This window comes from Salmo trutta, chromosome 12 (genome assembly GCF_901001165.1).
Source record: "Salmo trutta chromosome 12, fSalTru1.1, whole genome shotgun sequence".
Lineage (NCBI taxonomy): Eukaryota > Metazoa > Chordata > Actinopteri > Salmoniformes > Salmonidae > Salmo > Salmo trutta.
The window spans coordinates 24,711,037-24,729,341 of record NC_042968.1 but is presented as its reverse complement, the minus strand read 5'-3'; the positions used below and the strand labels follow the sequence as shown (position 1 = coordinate 24,729,341).

The following is an 18,305-nucleotide window of genomic DNA, read 5'->3' as shown; positions in this document are numbered from 1 at the left end:
TGTGTTGGTATTACTACAGAGAGTGTGTCCAGTTGTGTGTGTTGGTATTACTACAGAGTGTGTCCAGTTGTGTGTGTTGGTATTACTGCAGAGTGTGTCCAGTTGTGTGTGTTGGTATTACTACAGAGTGTGTCCAGTTGTGTGTGTTGGTATTACTACAGAGTGTGTCCAGTTGTGTGTGTTGGTATTACCTGCGACCTGCTTGCTCTTCAGGGAGGCCTCTGAAGCCAGGGCGTAAGACATAGTGATGATTCTCTCCTGCTTCAGCATGGCTGAGTCCAGACCCACCACCTCTGTCTTGTCCACCGCCACAGAGGGCCCCGCTAGGATCTGAACACTAATCACACAGACACACACACCACACACCATTACACAATGAATTGAATGGCCTGTCAAACTGATCTTCCATATTGGCCCAGTGAGTAGTGGTGTTGCTGTAATATACCTGGACTTGGCCAGAATGTTCTTGATGCGCTCCATGTTGCGATGGCGAGCCTCCACCTCCTGAGGGCTGAGAGGTTCCTCAGGCTCTGTGTCTACGTAGCGCTCAGGGATTAACACCTTCTGAGGTTTGGCCAGCTACACACAGAGAAACACACACAGTAGACGTTTCTACTAACAGCTATTCAACTCTAGTACCATTACTGTAGGGATTAGGGAATATAACCATTGAAGCTGAAAACAAGCCTATTCAATTGTTTAAACAACATCGTGAAAGTACTAAGTCCTTAATGAAATGTTAAAGTGAACAGCTCTGACTTGGTGAGGTTTGATGGAGGAGGTGGTGAGGGTCAGGTTGTACCTCTCGGCTGAGGTCCAGGTCATAGTCCAGCGTCTCCAGGTCCGCCTCCCGGGTAAGTGTGGACGTGGCTGTAGAGTGGAGGGTCAGCCACTCGTCTGACTGGGACCGAGGTCTATCACTGTGCTCCGCTGGACACTCCTCGCCCTGGACCACTCCCCGCGCCTCCTCCCCCTGCACCGCCCGCTCCAGCAACTGCAGGTCAAACTCCTGCTCTCGCCTCCACTGGAGGAGGAGGGGTAGACAGACATGACAGTTACACACAAACACTACTGCTTCACAGACACAACAGTTAAACACAAACATGACCATACTGCTGCTTCACAGACACAACAGTTACACACCAACACAACCATACTACTGCTTCACAGACACAACAGTTACACACCAACACAACCATACTACTGCTTCACAGACACAACAGTTACACACCAACACAACCATTCTACTGCTTCACAGACACAACAGTTCCCCCCCAAACTACCATACTGCTGCTTCACAGACTCAACAGTTACACACCAACACAACTATAGTGCTGCTTCACAGACACAACAGTTACACACCAACACAACCATACTGCTGTTTCACAGACACAACAGTTATACACCGAAACAACCATACTGCTGCTTCACAGACACAACAGTTAAACACCAACACAACCATGCTACTGCTTCACAGACACAACAGTTAAACACCAACACAACCATAGTACTGCTTCACAGACACAACAGTTAAACACCAACATTACCATACTGCTGCTTCACAGACACAACAGTTACACACCAACACAACCATACTGCTGCTTCATAGACACAACAGTTACACAACAACACAACTATACTGCTGCTTCACAGACACAACAGTTAAACACCAACATTACCATACTGCTGCTTCACAGACACAACAGTGATACACCAACACAACTATACTGCTGCTTCACAGACACAACAGTTACACACCAACACAACCATACTGCTGCTTCATAGACACAACAGTTACACACCAACACAACTATACTGCTGCTTCACAGACACAACAGTTAAACACCAACATTACCATACTGCTGCTTCACAGACACAACAGTGATACACCAACACAACTATACTGCTGCTTCACAGACACAACAGTTAAACACCAACATTACCATACTACTGCTTCACAGACACAACAGTGATACACCAACACAACTATACTGCTGCTTCACAGACACAACAGTTAAACACCAACATTACCATACTGCTGCTTCACAGACACAACAGTGATACACCAACACAACCATACTACTGCTTCACAGACACAACAGTTAAACACCAACATTACCATACTGCTGCTTCACAGACACAACAGTTACACACCAAAACAACCACATTATTAGTCCCCTTTCCAACTGTTGACTCAGGATTTGTTGCTACAATTTCATGGCAACATCCAGTGTGAGACTCTACAGACATTGATGTGTTCTTCTCTGTAGCTATACTGTATATTGTGCATGTTCCCTTAAAAAAATGACATTTATGTGTGTTTTCCATTCAAACATACATACAATGGCATACAATATGACAAATGCAACACTATTCTCCACAGGCAAAACCACCAGCGTGTACAGGACTGTTGATGGGAGTGCAGTACGAGTGCTAAGCTCTCAGACCACAGCATGCATCACTCTACTTGTGCAGTCAGTGATTGGGGAGAAGATGACAAGAGAGGGATCCATCTAGCTACATTCATTTACATGTACATATTGGTCCCAGGCCTCGTGCTTACTAGACAAAAATAAAAATATCCAGTGCAGTAAATACCACAAATACATATTTAATAGACATGCAATGAAGAAAAAACACATGGCAAGCATGCATTTATTAGGAAAATGTGTGTTTATTTCTTATTTGCAAACCTCTACATGAAATATGTGGAGAAGAGGGAGGGAGCTTAGTAGATGATCCTCCATTTGCAGATAAACAGAGAAATAATATGCTGACTTGAGTTCTGATACGACTGTAAATGATTGGCACAATGGATAAAGGTAGTGGCACACGGATACATGTACTTTACATTAGGCATTGCTGTATGTAGAGTCAGTTAACAAGGAGGGATAAGTGGTGGTAAGATCTACAAGTCACCACAATCAGAACTGCATTCACATTGCTAAAGTCACTCCTTAGAAGCTTTTACTTATATACAAAGACTAATCGACTAAAAAGAACAGTATTAGACGGATGTTGCATCGTGTCAAACTACCAGGGAATTTAAATATATATGCTGATGAGTCAGTAGATGATGTTAGAAATGTTTAATCCAGCAGTCTATATCCACACTTATAATGATTAGAGAGCTCTTTAAAATGGCAGTGAAAATAAATCATGTAAAAAGTATATTTTTTTTAATCTGCAGGATTATGTATGTTTTGTCTGAGCAGCACAATGAGACCTGGTTAGAGAATGACAGACCGTTCTAGAAGAAGGGTATGTGGTTAGTATCTTAGCAGTGGGCTACACTAGTGGAGTGATAGGAACACAGACTGAAACACTGTCATGGAGCCTGAGAGTAGGTCAAACTGCAGTTTAGTCAGGGTGGGAGAGATTGAGAGAGTTATTAGCTGCTGTGTGTATCTCCAGTATTGAGGTAACATTAGAGAAATGCTGAGAGAACACTTGTTGTTTAGCCAGGGGTGGGTGTAGAGAGGAGAGAGGTAATGGCTATGGGTCGTTAATGCAGCAGTAGGGATATGATTCAGTGTAGCACAATCAATCAACTACAATCAACCCCCACAAAGCTGATTTACTGAAGCTGCATTAATGCATCAGTGTTCAGTACTAATAATTCACATAAAGATTCTCACAAGCTAACCAACAAAAAGCCCTTTGACACAGTTAAAGATGGCCGACATATAAGAATGCCGTTTCCATATCTCCCAGGGCCTTTAATAGAGTTGAGGAAGTGAGGTTAATCATTACCATGATCAGTATCATAGCAGAGTCTACTTCATTAGAGACCGACTGTAGTCTAAAATGCAGTATGTGAATATCTCTCAATCCTTTCAATCATTTTCTTGCGATGGAGTCAAGGACATTTGAAATCAGGGGCCCCACCTATTCTGTCCTTTCTGTTATTGCATATTCATAGTCCTTCACTTCCTAGGTGAGAACAGCAGTAGTTCCACCTGCATGTCACACCACAGCATCTCTCACCTCTCACCTCTCACACAATCACAGCAGTCAATTCTCACACCCACTTACCTGCTGCACCAGCTAGTTCAGACCAACTCACACACTCAAACTCACATCAACGGCACTATGAAAACCCTACGCAACTGAAATGTATTAGTGGTTGCATGCATTGTTACTTCTGCATGCATTGTAGCTGTAGCTCTAATGGTCATGCTTTAGGCGTGAGGATTAGCTCTAACGTACTGAACCCAGGTCTGCGGAAAGGGGGCGTTGCTGTGATGATGAGGAGGAGGAGGCTCGTGATGAAGAGGTCTGGCGTTCTCCTTGACTCAGGGTCCTCTTGCGCTGGCGGACCAGAGCTTTCTGGTGCCTCTTCATCCTCTGCAGCTGCTCCTCAGCACTCATCCTCCCCCTGCTCTGCTGCTGCAGCACATCCCCAGAGTACAGACGCTCCAAGGCACTCTTTGGTCTCTCCTGAGAGGAGGGAGGGAGGGTATAAATTAACACAGCTCACGACACCAGCAAGAGAGAGCGGGAGGGAGGGAGCAGGGGAGAGGATTGCAAAGGAAGAGGGGGAGACAGAGAGGGCGAGGGAGAAAGAGAGCAGGAGGGAAAGAAAGGACAGCTTAAACGAAAGACGAGGAATGGGTTAGAGAAGGCCGAAGGGAGAGAGTTTAGGTGCCACCATCATTTTACATTAGATCAAGATGCAAAAAAGTCTGGGAGTTTTTAACAATGAGAGCTTTAGAATGTTGAAGAAATCCCATTGAAGTGGATGACTTTTTGGGGGGAAGGACAAAAAGCTTAATAGTTTAAAAAGTATACATTTTATCAAAAAGCTGTATACAAGAACACTATTCCAGACCGGTATGCATGTTTTAAATTTTGAATGGGGTTTCTAGCTTAATCTCGGCCTGCACTCCCAGACACTGAGTTCTCGGTCCATGATGCGACATTAAAGAGGTTCTCCTGTACTTGTGTACACTTTTTAGCCAGTAGATCTGAAAGCTGCGCTCACAAGTCAAAAGTGGTCCCCGAAAATTGCGTACTACGTCACATACACTATATATACAAAAGTATGTGGACATCCCTTCAAATTAGTGGATCTGGTTATTTCAGCCACACCCGTTGCTGACAGGTGTATAAAATCGAGCACACAGCCATGCATTCTCCATAGACAAACATTGGCAGTAGAATGGCCTTACTGAAGAGCTCAGTGACTTTCAACATGAGACCGTCATAGGATGCCACCTTTCCAACAAGTCAGTTCGTCAAAGTTCTGACCTGCTAGAGCTGCCCCGTTCAACTGTAAGTGATGGTATTGTGAAATGTAAGCATCTAGGAGCAACAACGTCTCAGCCGCAAAGTGGTAGGCCACACAAGCTCACAGAACGGGACCGCCGAGTGCTGTCCTTGGTTCCAACACTCACTTTTGAGTTCCAAACTGCCTCTGGAAGCAACATCAGCATAAGAACTGTTTGTCAGGAGCTTCATGAAATCGGTTTCCATGGACGAGCAACTGCACACAAGCCTAAGTTCACCATGTGCAATACCAAGCGTCAGCTGGAGGGGTGTAAAGCTCGCCGCCATTGGACTCTGGAGCAGTGTAAAAACGCGTTTTCTGAAGTGATGAATCACGCTTCACCATCTGGCAGTCCAACGGACGAATCTGGGTTGCCAGTAGAACGCTACCTGCCCGAATGCATAGTGCCAACTGTAAAGTTTGGTGGAGGATAAATAATGGTCTGGGGCTGTTTTTCATGGTTCTGGCTAGGTCCCTTAGTTCCAGTTTAGGGAAATTTAACGCAACAGCATACAATGAAATTCTAGACGATTCTGTGCTTCCAACTTTGAGGCAACAGTTTGGGGAAGGCCCTTTCCTGTTTCAGCATGACAATGCCCCCGTGCACAAAATTAGGTCATACAGAAATGGTTTGTTGAGATCGGTGTGGAAGAACTTGACTGGCCTGCACAGAGCCCTGACCTCAACCCCATCGAACACCGCCCAACATCAGTGCCCGACCTCACTAATGCTCTTGTGGCTGAATGGAAGCAAGTCTCCACAGCAATGTTCCAACATCTTGTGGAAGGTCTTCCCAGAAGTTGTGTGGCTGTTACAGCAGCAAAAATGGGACAAACTCCATATTAATGCCCATGATTTTGGAATGAGATGTTTGACGAGTGTCCACATACTTTTGGTCATGTAGATATGTGCCTGTGGGGAACAATGTAGGTAAAATGTAGCAGCGCAGCTTCCAGAATTTCTTTTGCTTTCAAACTCGGGATTTCGTGGCTAATTGAACTAAGACAGTAATTCTGCTCATATTATGCGTTTATGACCTACATATTGACACATCAAGCCCAAAGCGGGAGGTTTAAAAATACTTAGTAGTCGCCAAAGTTCCGTAGCATGTCATTAAACCAGTAGTTCATTAGCATTGCATAGGCTGTCTTGCACCCCCTCAAGTTGTAGATGATAGGTTATTTAAAAGGTGGCTGAAATTCCTGATTTGGCCTCGTTTTAGATTTGGTTCATTAAGAAAAGCTAGCGGCCATGACTGAATTCAAACGTGAGTTGATTTCGGGGTGTAGTTTGATGTGGGTGTTTTGTGTGTGTGTGTTCGCAGGTGGGAAGAGTCAAATTCTTTCGCCAATTAGCTTTATCTGGCTGGTGTGCGACTGTGACAAAGTTGGTTTGACTTTGGATAGCCCATCTCCCGTCTAGTTAGGTACCGTCAATAAACTACAACGTAAATTAGACAATATTTTTATGTTAGCTTTTAATAGTTGTATATGAATTTCTCCAATTTATAGTGTTTTGAGATTTTTAAGTCATTGAGCTATTGGAATGTTTACATACTGTCCCATAGCGATCTGCAAAGTCAAACCCCATTTACCAAGGGCATTACGATCGGGTCGTGTGCAGCTGCACTCGGAACTGAGCATGTGGACAGGACTTAAATAAAACCAACCTTCATTTACGTTGTGACATACTCAGGTGCAAAACTCAGTTTTGGGCGAGACTCACTTTATGACCAAAAGTATTATATTTACACTTTGTAATACATTTTTACAGTAGAATAAATGCTTCTGACTAATATTTAGGCCACATAGGCTTTTTTCTAAATGAAAAGTTGCTTTTTAGGGGCAGTTGCTCTTTAATGTGACTTGCTTAGAAGTCTTTGGAACACAATGTTTCATGCAGCATTCAAACTTTCACAATAAGATCACTTACAGTTGAACGGGGCAGCTCTAGCAGGTCAGAACTTTGACGAACTGACTTGTTGGAAAGGTGGCATCCTATGACGGTCTCATGTTGAAAGTCACTGAGCTCTTCAGTAAGGCCATTCTACTGCCAATGTTTGTCTATGGAGAATGCATGGCTGTGTGCTCGATTTTATACACCTGTCAGCAACGGGTGTGGCTGAAATAACCAGATCCACTAATTTGAAGGGATGTCCACATACTTTTGTATATATAGTGTATGTGACGTAGTACGCAATTTTCGGGGACCACTTTTGACTTGTGAGCGCAGCTTTCAGATCTACTGGCTAAAAAGTGTACACAAGTACAGGAGAACCTCTTTAATGTCGCATCATGGACCGAGAACTCAGTGTCTGGGAGTGCAGGCCGAGATTAAGCTAGAAACCCCATTCAAAATTTAAAACATGCATACCGGTCTGGAATAGTGTTCTTGTATACAGCTTTTTGATAAAATGTATACTTTTTAAACTATTAAGCTTTTTGTCCTTCCCCCCAAAAAGTCATCCACTTCAATGGGATTTCTTCAACATTATAAAGCTCTCATTGTTAAAAATTAAAAACTCCCAGACTTCCAACATTCTATTCACTGTAAACAATGTGACTTTCCAAACAATTTAGACAAAAACTTAGAGAAGGACATCTTAGTCTGCGTCTCTGCTATTTAAATCTGAAACCAGAACAGAAATATATTCGACCAATCAAACGATACAGCTGCTTTAGTAACCGCATCAACTGCTTTTTCTCTCAATGTTTTGAAACAGCTGCTGTTTTGACTTGGACAACAATTTAGAGCGTACGAAATCTTAGTCTACTTCTCGGCTATTCAAATCGGAAATCAAAACAGGAATAACTTATACCAATCAAGAGCTACAGCTGTTTTAGTAACCGCATCACCTACCTTAATTAAGCTAACTTCACACTGTTGAATTAACTGCCGTGGAACTTTCAGAAATGTCAAATTATAGAAGTAGGGGAGCACATTCTATGAATGAAAATCACTATTTAGTGCGACTTGCTTCTGCAAGAACACTCTAGTTATTTGATATACATACTTCTGACTTACCAGTGTGACCTGCTTCACAAGACCACTCTAAATATTTAACCTACTTCTGACTTAGAGTTATTTGTGTTCCTTGCTTCAGCAACACCATACTACTACTACTACAACAGTCAATAATTCTACTGTTACTATACCACTAGCGGCTATTATCCCACTACTGTAATACAGTATCGACTTACACTACTACACTAGCCTACATTTCTCAACAATAGCAATTTACATTTCTAAACTTGTTCGATTATTATAACAATAATGTTGGCCAGCTGAAATAATTCAAAAGTTTTCTTCATGGAAAATGACCTAGTTTTTTCTATGTACTCAGCGTTTTGTACTAGATGCTGCATCTAATCAAGTCAGCTTGTGTCAGCTCCACAAAAGTAAAAGCCATGACAGGATTTATGAACAATATTTGTGCTGCCTCTCCACCTTCTCTCTTGACTCCTAGTCAGTCAGAAATAGTTGGAGTCTTACCTTCAGGCCTGAGGCAGCTGAAGCTCCTCTTCTGAGGGTAACATATGAGGAGATGTTTGTGGACTGATTTAGCCTGGATGAGGAGCCAGCCGGCCCTGAGAGAAAGACAGCTAATATGAAAACACAACCCCCAAGTGAGCACAAGAGCCAAAGCATGTTCAGTGGGTACATTGCAAAGCACATATTTGCTGCTGGTGTGAACACTATAGAAAAACAAGCTGTTTAGCCTTCCAAGCTGTTTGCTTATTCTGAAGAGGAAGACTTCTTCAAAGAAACAAATATGTTATTCTACATTACATCAAGGTGCATTACATGTGCTGGACCTAGAGCTACTTACCTCTGCTTGGTAGGGTCTGGTAGCCACCATCATGCCCCAAGGCCCCCATCCTCATGTGACCAGACCCTCCCACTCCCAGAAGCTCAGGTTCACTCAGGAAGGTGCGCAGCTCCACCTGACGCCCACAGAGACAGAGATCAGTATCACACAGACACACGGCTCCATAGCCCTCTCCAAACACACACCTTGTTGTCTCCGTTGGTGTATTGGCCGATCTCCCTGTCCCGCTTGCGTTCGTCAGACTGTCGTTTGAGGCCTCGTACAGACGTGTGTCTGATGACACTGGTCTCCCTGGGCAGTGGAGGCACGGCCGGGGCGTGGTCCTCAGGACTGTATAGCTGAGGTAGTGGTGGTCGGGGAGGGGCGCCCTCATCTGCCTGCAGAGAAAACAACCAACCAGCATAGCCTTTACCATCATATTCAATCACATTTACTATCAGATAGGATAACATTCAACACTATGTCCTCCGAGTGGGAGAGGAGCGGGGGCCACTCACACATTTTGGCACAGACATGGCGAGGGCTGCGGTGGTGTGCTGGGTGGAGGTGGGGGTGGGGGTTGTGGGGCTGAGGTGGGGGCTGTGCTGCTGGGCCAGTCTCATCTCTCCCAGGGAGGGACTGGCAGACAGAGAAGGCACTGACGACGGTGACACGGAAGGCACAAGTTTTCTCTCTGGAGGCACAAAAACACAAACGTAAAACACCCCCCAACACACACAACATACACGTTAAAATTACACAAGATAACAACACTCCACCCACAAAAGCCAAATACACATACAGACCATAATCAACTCATCCATTTTGTCCCCTGTAAATATATAAGCACATGACAAGTAGCGTCCATTTCTCTCTCTACCTCGTCCTGAGCTCCAGTGTGTGTTAGTAGAGGCAAGCGGAGGCAGAGCCACAGCCCTCCTCTCACCTGGGTTAGTCACAGAGGAGATGGTGACTTGGTAGTTGGCTTTGCTGGAGCTGAGACCTGCTATTACGTCTTCAATCCTCCACAACTCCCTCTTGATCTGGGACATCTCCTTCTGCTCATAGACAAACACACACACAACCATGAACACAAACACTACAGACGTTGTTCCCATCCCTCTGGGAATCTGTACGAGAGTATGTGTTTGCAGTGGTGTGGTTGTGGTGTGGTTGTGGTGTGATCCTGACCTGAGAGAGACCACTGCGGTTCATCTGGCCCTCCAGAGCTGTCCTCAACCAGTCTACATCTCTCTCCAGGCTGCTGTACTCGTTCCACACATTCTCCATCTCCTGCATGGAGCAAGAGAGATGTAGAGAAAGAGAGAGTAATAGAGAGAGAGCGAGAGAGAGAAAGAGAGGGCGCGAGATAGAGAGTGAGAAAGACAGAGAGGGAGGTTGTGTGGTCAGTCAATGGGGCTGACTGTGGTCAGTCACACCAGTGAGCCAGGCTGTGTTAGGTCAGACTGAGCAGGCCTTACCGTGGACACCTGAGAGATCTCAGCTCTGATGTGCACCACGTCCTCCTGCAGTAGTCTCTGCTGGTAGGATATCTTCTCCTGGTGGGCCGGCTGGTCCCGGTACTGCTCCATCTGCTGGTGGGACACGTCCAGCACGGACTCCAACTTGTCCTGTAGGACAGGACACCACGGGGGCATGGGGTATTCACGACCGGACCATATGGGGGAGCTAATACACACGTATACATACCCAGGCACACACACACACACACAAACACACTACCTTGTCTTCCTTGAGCGTGCGTATCGTTGTTTCCAGCTCCTGAAGGATCTTGTCTTGTTCACACAGTCGACTTAACTTCACCTGCACAGGGAACAGCAGCAGGCAGCACAGAGAACAGAGATTGATAAGGTCTATTAAGAAGACTAGGTCTATGGCTAGAACAGGGACCCTCTGCCCAGCCCAGCAGCTTCTGGTAAACATTATTCAAACCACAGTGCCCAGCAGAATGAATTGATAGTCTACTGTAGTCTGCTCTGTCTGGAAATATGTCAATAAGACCCATCTCTTTGAAATGCCCTGAGGACCTCTTTTCATCTTCTCTGTGTGAAAATAAAGAAATACAGCTTTATACTGTCTGCTTGTGGGGAATGGTAATGCCCATTATAAGTAATCATAATCAAAAATCCATATTTTGAAATTCACTTTTCAAGAGAACAGTGCTTATTGAGACTGGCATATTTGTTTCCCCGCAGAAATGGGTTATATGTTTCTGAAAACAAAATAAGACTGCCTAGTTTACAATCTTTCTCACACACTGAGTGTTTATTCTTCAGCTCTATTTATCATTCTGTTCAATTAATAATTAAGTTGTTTTTTATTTCACAGCCGTATATTGTTGTTTTAATTGCATGAAATATTCATTGTTCAAACAAATTCGCCAATTGTTAAACTGGAACAATGCTAATGATGAAAAGCCAAGACATCCAGTTTATTTACCTCCATTCTGAGCAAACAAAGAACTAAAAAGGCCGGATGACAGAAATCAAACTGAAAAATGTAAGAGCTCTATGTCTAAAATCCCATTAATTGTATTTTTCCTTTTAAATTGAGAGCTGGAAATAAAAACCCTCGTGGATACTCTCAGGCTTTAACAGTGAAGCTGTCTGTCCCCACAGTGCTGCATCTTCACTCTGCTCCGTTCCCTCCCTCCCTACACACCCTCTGTTTACAACTACAGAATACCAACTTCTCAAATCCTCAGTTCACTGTCTCTGTAGAGGCTTGTAAAGATGTGAAAAACCATAGATGTTGAAGAAAAGGAGAGAGATGGATAAACTGGGTGTTTATCAGACAAGGTTTGGTTAGGGGGGGTTAAGGGACAATATACTTACATCAACATCGCTCTCTGCTATCTTAACAGGTCTCGATGGTCTGTCTTTTAGACTTTCACGCCCTGTAACCTGCAATGCCCCAAAGGCACAAATACAACCTTACTTCTCCCAGTAATAGTTGCAAAAAAAAGTTCAACTAGCTTAAATATTAAAACCAACATTCAATAGATAACACTGAACAACAACATTACAGCAATTATCAAGCAACAGCATGAGACCTTGCTAAGGACATTGGGATTGCAGAAACCACAATGTAGAACAGTTATGCAAAAATGATTCAACAAAAAAAGACTTGGGTAGTAGTATGCACAAGTAAATGCAATATGACTGCTTTAAAAGCTGTGCAAATATATTTATGGTCAAAAACAGCATCTGTGCATTTAAGAGAGAGGCCACGACGAAGAACCACAAAGCTGCTCTTTCCTGGCAGTGTGTCAGTGGGTTTAGTTAACGACCGTGTCCTCTTTTTGAACCAAGAGAAAGGGAGGAACTATCAGGAAATATGGCACCTCCTTCAGATCCTCTCTGTTACAGCGATAAATCAGACTTGCCAAATACATATCTCAGAGACGTCAGTGAACTGGCCCAGTTAGAATTGATAGAAATATGAGATATATTTCAGTGTCTTTCGCTAAGTGTCTTCAGTTTCTTTCGCTAAGAGATTTCAATTGACTTAATACCCAAACAGAGCTAATGATTTCTGCTAATCCACTTCAAAGAGCATAGAGATGTAGGTGTGTTTACAATTATAACCAAAGCACAGGTTACGTATCTGACCTTATAGCTCTGATTCTGTTAAATGATTATCAGTACGGACGTTTCTCAAAGAGCACCCTTGGGTCGTCTCTTTAGTGCTTAAAAGCCAAACAAAAGGAAAAGAAAGGCTGTGAAACAAAGTGCAATCCAGGGTTTAACTGCATGCAATGGGACTCCCTCTCACAGAGAGCAGAGACAGAGTCCACATCAGTCAGGCAGCACACACTGACACCGCATCACCATGATGGACTACAGTACCCAGCAGGCCAAGCTATGCACTACAGTCACAGGTGGGTCTCTCTTCTAACATGGCCCCTCATCACATTAAACACGGGCAGGTGAGGAGTGCAGTATACACATTCTATTAGGAGAAGCAGTGGAATGGTCTCACTCTTTGTATGCACACCATCCTTACATTCCAACTGGACCCAAAACCCGGAGGTGTGTTTTCTAACACATTGTGTACCATAACGATCAACGGGTCAATACTTTTGATCTGTTTTAAAACAGGAAATAGAGAGGTGTTACATCGATAATAGAACTCCCCACTCCAAGAAACAGAAGGTTAGTTAAGGTTTGTGGTGTTAAACATACAAATCACTTCAGGAGGATCAGATGCTTTGTACTGTTGTTAATGGATGAGAATTTCTGATAGCAGAATGTAGAATCATTACAACACACGAGGTCATTCTGCTGAAGCTGGAATTAGACTTACACTACCAGTAAAAAGTTTTAGAACACCTACACATTCAAGGGTTTTTCTTAATTTTTACTATTTTCTACATTGTAGAATAATAGTGAAGACATCAAACTAAACTAATAACACATATGGAATCATGTGGTAACCAAAAGTGTTAAATATAAAATATGTTTTGATTTGTTTGAGATTATTCAAATAGCCACCCTTTGCCTTGATGACAGCTTTGCACATTCTTGGCATTCTCTCAACCAGCTTCACCTGGAATGCTTTTCCAACAGTCTTGAAGGAGTCCCCACATACGCTGAGCACTTGTTGGCTGCTTTTCCTTTACTCTGCGGTCTGACTCATCCCAAACCATCTCAATTTGGTTGAGCTCGGGTGATTGTGGAGGCCAGGTCATCTGATGCAGCACTCCATCACTCTCCTTCTTATTAAAATAACCCTTACACAGCCTGGAGGTCATTGTCCTGTTGAAAAAACAAATGATAGTCCCACTAAGCCCAAACCAGATGGGATGGTATATCACTGCAGAATGCTGTGGTAGCCATGCTGGTTAAATGTGCCTTGAATTCTAAATAAATCACAGACAGTGTCACCAGCAAAGTACCCCCACACCATAACACCTCCTAACATAACACGCTTTACGGTGGGAAATATACATGCGGAGATCATCCATTCACCCACACCGTGTCTCACAAAGACACAGCGGTTTGAACCAAAAATCTAGACACTGGACTCCAGACCAAAGGACAAATTTCCACCGGTCTAATGTCCATTGCTAGTGTTTCTTGGCCCAAGCAAGTCTCTTCTCTTATTGGTGTCTTTTAGTAGTGGTTTCTTTGTAGCAATTTGACCATGAAGGCCTGATTCACACAGTCTCCTCTGAACAGTTGATGTTGAGATGTGTCTGTTACTTGAACTCTGTGAAGCATTTATTTGGGCTGGAATTTCTGAGGCTGGTAACTCTAATGAACTTATCCTCTGCAGCCGAGGTAACTCTGGGTCTTCCATTCCTGTGGCGGTCCTCATGAGAGCCAGTTTCATCATAGTGCTTGATGGTTTTTGCGACTGCACTTCAAGAAACCTTCAAAGTTCTTGAAATTGTCAGGTTGACTAACCTTCATGTCTTAAAGTAATGATGTACTGTCGTTTCTCTTTGCTTATTTGAGCTGTTCTTGCCATAATATGGACTTGGTATATTACTAAATAGGGCTATCTTCTGTTTGTCCCCCCTACCTTGTCACAACACAACTGATTGGCTCTAACGCATAAATAAATTCCACAAATGGACTTTTAAGAAGGCACACCTGTTAATTGAAATACATTCCAGGTGACTACCTCATGAAGCTGGTTGAGAGAATGCCAAGCGTGTGCAAGGCTGTCATCAAGGCAAATGATGGCTATTGGAAGAATCTCAAATATAAAATACATTTTGATTTGTTTAATACTTTTTTGGTTACTACATGGTTCCATATGTGTTATTTCATAGTTTTGATGTCTTCACTATTATTCCACAATGTAGAAAATAGTAAAAATAAAGAAAAACCATTGAATGAGTAGGTGTTCTAAAATGTTTGACTGGTAGTGTATATGAAGCCGCACAGCAGCAATATTTTCCGGGTTCGAGTGCATCAAATCCGTGATGTATCATGGGTAAATTGTGACTGACTGACTGATCTACAAATAATATTGTGTAGTTATTTACTGTAGGATGCAAGGTGATTTGTAGATCAGTCAGTCTCGACTCGCCGTTAATGTCGGCTGCAATGTCGAACGCGCCCATTGTAGGTCTCTTTTAGCAGCACTGCCTGATGGGAAGTGAAATTTACATGATGCAAAATGTAGTTTTTGACATGTAGTACTGTGCTGCTTGAAACTTCAGTTCCCATCAGTGGAGGTATGTTATTTTGACCCCATGTTTTCAGGGAGAACATGTACTATTCCCAATGTACTTGTATCCAATTGCAAGAATAGCTAGCTTTGACACAATATAGAAAATGGTATAATTTATACTGTAGCCAATAATCATATAATTTTATGTATGAGGTCATATTGCACTCAAGATGTTTTCTTTGCTGAATTGATAGTAAAGACACACAGATGAATGCAGCATAGCATTATTCTCAGTATACAGAGCATTAGTAACAAAAACAACAGTGGCTAAAACACACAGAAGACAGTTTAAATTCCAACATCAACCTAAACCACACAGCCCTGAGGAACGAGGTCAGAAAGAAGAGGAGAGAGCAGCAGAAGGAGGTGTGTGAATGAGGAAGAGACTGATACTGTAGACAGTGGAAGGAAGAGCAGGATGCAGGCTACAGAGGAGAGAGGAGGAAGAGAGATGAATTATCATTTACATGATCTTTTTTCTTGGGGCCCACCTTCAGATCTAGATAATCCAGGTCCTTCTTCAGTTGCATGTAAGTATCATCTGCCTGACAGACAATGAGGAGTGGAGAGACAGATCACAAGACGGAAAGCTGCAAAGGATGCTAGGAGACTATAGTATAGGAAGACTAGTCAGGCGCTGTTACAGCACAACTCTATATCTCTAATTCATTCTCATTGGAGAGATCATATCACCACAGTCAAATGAATATTAGTGAGGCAAAATAGGACAGAAAAATCAGGCAGATTGATTCAGTTATATTATGAGAATTTACACCAAACTAGATTGTAGTGTAGGGCTGCTATCTAAATACACTGCTCAAAAAAATAAAGGGAACACTTAAACAACACAATGTAACTCCAAGTCAATCACACTTCAGTGAAATCAAACTGTCCACTTAGGAAGCAACACTGATTGACAATAAATTTCGCATGCAGTTGTGCAAATGGAATAGACAACAGGTGGAAATTATAGGCAATTAGCAAGACACCCCCAATAAAGGAATGGTTCGGCAGGTGGGGACCACAGACCACTTCTCAGTTCCTATGCTTCCTGGCTGATGTTTTGGTCACTTTTGAATGCTGGCGGTGCTTTCACTCTAGTGGTAGCATGAGACGGAGTCTACAACCCACACAAGTGGCTCAGGTAGTGCAGCTCATCCAGGATGGCGAGCTGTGGCAAGAAGGTTTGCTGTGTCTGTCAGCGTAGTGTCCAGAGCATGGAGGCGCTACCAGGAGACAGGCCAGTACATCAGGAGACGTGGAGGAGGTCGTAGGAGGGCAACAACCCAGCAGCAGGACCGCTACCTCCGCCTTTGTGCAAGGAGGAGCAGGAGGAGCACTGCCAGAGCCCTGCAAAATGACCCCCAGCAGGCCACAAATGTGCATGTGTCTGCTCAAACGGTCAGAAACAGACTCCATGAGGGTGGTATGAGGGCCCGACGTCCACAGGTGGGGGTTGTGCTTACAGCCCAACACCGTGCAGGACGTTTGGCATTTGCCAGAGAACACCAAGATTGGCAAATTCGCCACTGGCACCCTGTGCTCTTCACAGATGAAAGCAGGTTCGCACTGAGCATGTGACAGACGTGACAGAGTCTGGAGATGCCGTGGAGAACGTTCTGCTGCCTGCAACATCCTCCAGCATGACCGGTTTGGCGGTGGGTCAGTCATGGTGTGGGGTGGCATTTCTTTGGGGGGCCGCACAGCCCTCCATGTGCTCGCCAGAGGTAGCCTGACTGCCATTAGGTACCGAGATGAGATCCTCAGACCCCTTGTGAGACCATATGCTGGTGCGGTTGGCCCTGGGTTCCTCCTAATGCAAGACAATGCTAGACATGTGACTGGAGTGTGTCAGCAGTTCCTGCAAGAGGAAGGCATTGATGCTATGGACTGGCCCGCCCGTTCCCCAGACCTGAATCCAATTGAGCACATCTGGGACATCATGTCTCGCTCCATCCACCAACGCCACGTTGCACCACAGACTGTCCAGGAGTTGGCGGATGCTTTAGTCCAGATCTGGGACGATATCCCTCAGGAGACCATCCGCCACCTCATCAGGAGCATGCCCAGGCGTTGTAGGGAGGTCATACAGGCACGTGGAGGCCACACACACTACTGAGCCTCATTTTGACTTGTTTTAAGGACATTACATCAAAGTTGGATCAGCCTGTAGTGTGGTTTTACACTTTAATTTTGAGTGTAACTCCAAATCCAGACCTCCATGGGTTGATAAATTGGATTTCCATTGATTATTTTTGTGTGATTTTGTTGTCAGCACATTCAACTATGTAAAGAAAAACGTATTTAATAAGATTATTTCTTTCATTCAGATCTAGGATGTGTTGTTTAAGTGTTCCCTTTATTTTTTTGAGCAGTATAGTTTAGGGATGCTTACAAAAATAGCTTAAGCATTTCATAGGGCAGTATACTGCTTATAATTCAGTTCGCCACCAGATCTCTGGCATGGGTAAATGACGGCTACATGATGATGAAGAGAACATAAGCGTTGATGGAGAGAGACTGAGCATGGTTGTCATTGAGCATGTTTACAGCTTCACTGTGGTGTGCAGGTCTGAGAACAGAGCAGTGTGTTTGGACTGGCTCTTCTAGGGCAGGGGTCAGCAACAGGCATCTTCTTTTTTTATTGTATTTCATTTTTTGGTCCAAAAAGACTGTAAAATCACCAGGAATTCAGTTTAATTTAGGAAATATGTTCCCAAGTATTCCCACAAATTAAAAAAAGAGACGTTCCAGCCCCCCTGACCATTCGCTCCAACAAAAATCATCCCGCGGCTGAATCTAGTTGCCTACCCCTGCTCTAGAGAGACACACTACTGAACCAGCCTGTATGCCCAGGATCACTTTACACTAATAAGAATGACCTCTCAGATACACACAGTTCTGTACAACCAGGACTTAGAGGGGAAATGTGTAAGAAAATACATTTCTCATTGTAGTTATCCAGGTTTGCAAAGACCTCAAACAACAGAAGATAAGGCTACAGTATATGTACGTGAAGGCAGG

The 18,305-nt window shown here is 43.7% G+C and overlaps 1 protein-coding gene across 11 annotated transcripts in view; it reads right to left on the bottom strand.

Annotated features, from left to right (window-relative positions):
• The window catches only part of plekha7b (pleckstrin homology domain containing, family A member 7b), a 157,041-nt gene that overhangs the window by 12,015 nt on the left and 126,721 nt on the right, over positions 1 to 18,305 (bottom strand). For 3 of the 11 annotated variants that reach the window (XM_029767711.1, XM_029767717.1, XM_029767721.1), the window contains 15 exons: positions 15,749 to 15,826; positions 13,104 to 13,184; positions 11,933 to 12,001; positions 10,821 to 10,901; positions 10,559 to 10,708; positions 10,269 to 10,370; positions 9,958 to 10,135; positions 9,596 to 9,771; positions 9,284 to 9,475; positions 9,099 to 9,213; positions 8,762 to 8,856; positions 4,210 to 4,440; positions 803 to 1,024; positions 446 to 579; positions 192 to 337 (listed from right to left, as the gene is read on the bottom strand). In XM_029767711.1, the coding sequence (XP_029623571.1) occupies positions 192 to 337; positions 446 to 579; positions 803 to 1,024; positions 4,210 to 4,440; positions 8,762 to 8,856; positions 9,099 to 9,213; positions 9,284 to 9,475; positions 9,596 to 9,771; positions 9,958 to 10,135; positions 10,269 to 10,370; positions 10,559 to 10,708; positions 10,821 to 10,901; positions 11,933 to 12,001; positions 13,104 to 13,184; positions 15,749 to 15,826 (2,050 nt within the window). The remainder of the gene's footprint in view (positions 1 to 191; positions 338 to 445; positions 580 to 802; positions 1,025 to 4,209; positions 4,441 to 8,761; positions 8,857 to 9,098; positions 9,214 to 9,283; positions 9,476 to 9,595; positions 9,772 to 9,957; positions 10,136 to 10,268; positions 10,371 to 10,558; positions 10,709 to 10,820; positions 10,902 to 11,932; positions 12,002 to 13,103; positions 13,185 to 15,748; positions 15,827 to 18,305) is intronic. The other 8 variants (XM_029767712.1, XM_029767718.1, XM_029767716.1 and 5 more) reach the window with 6 other exon arrangements.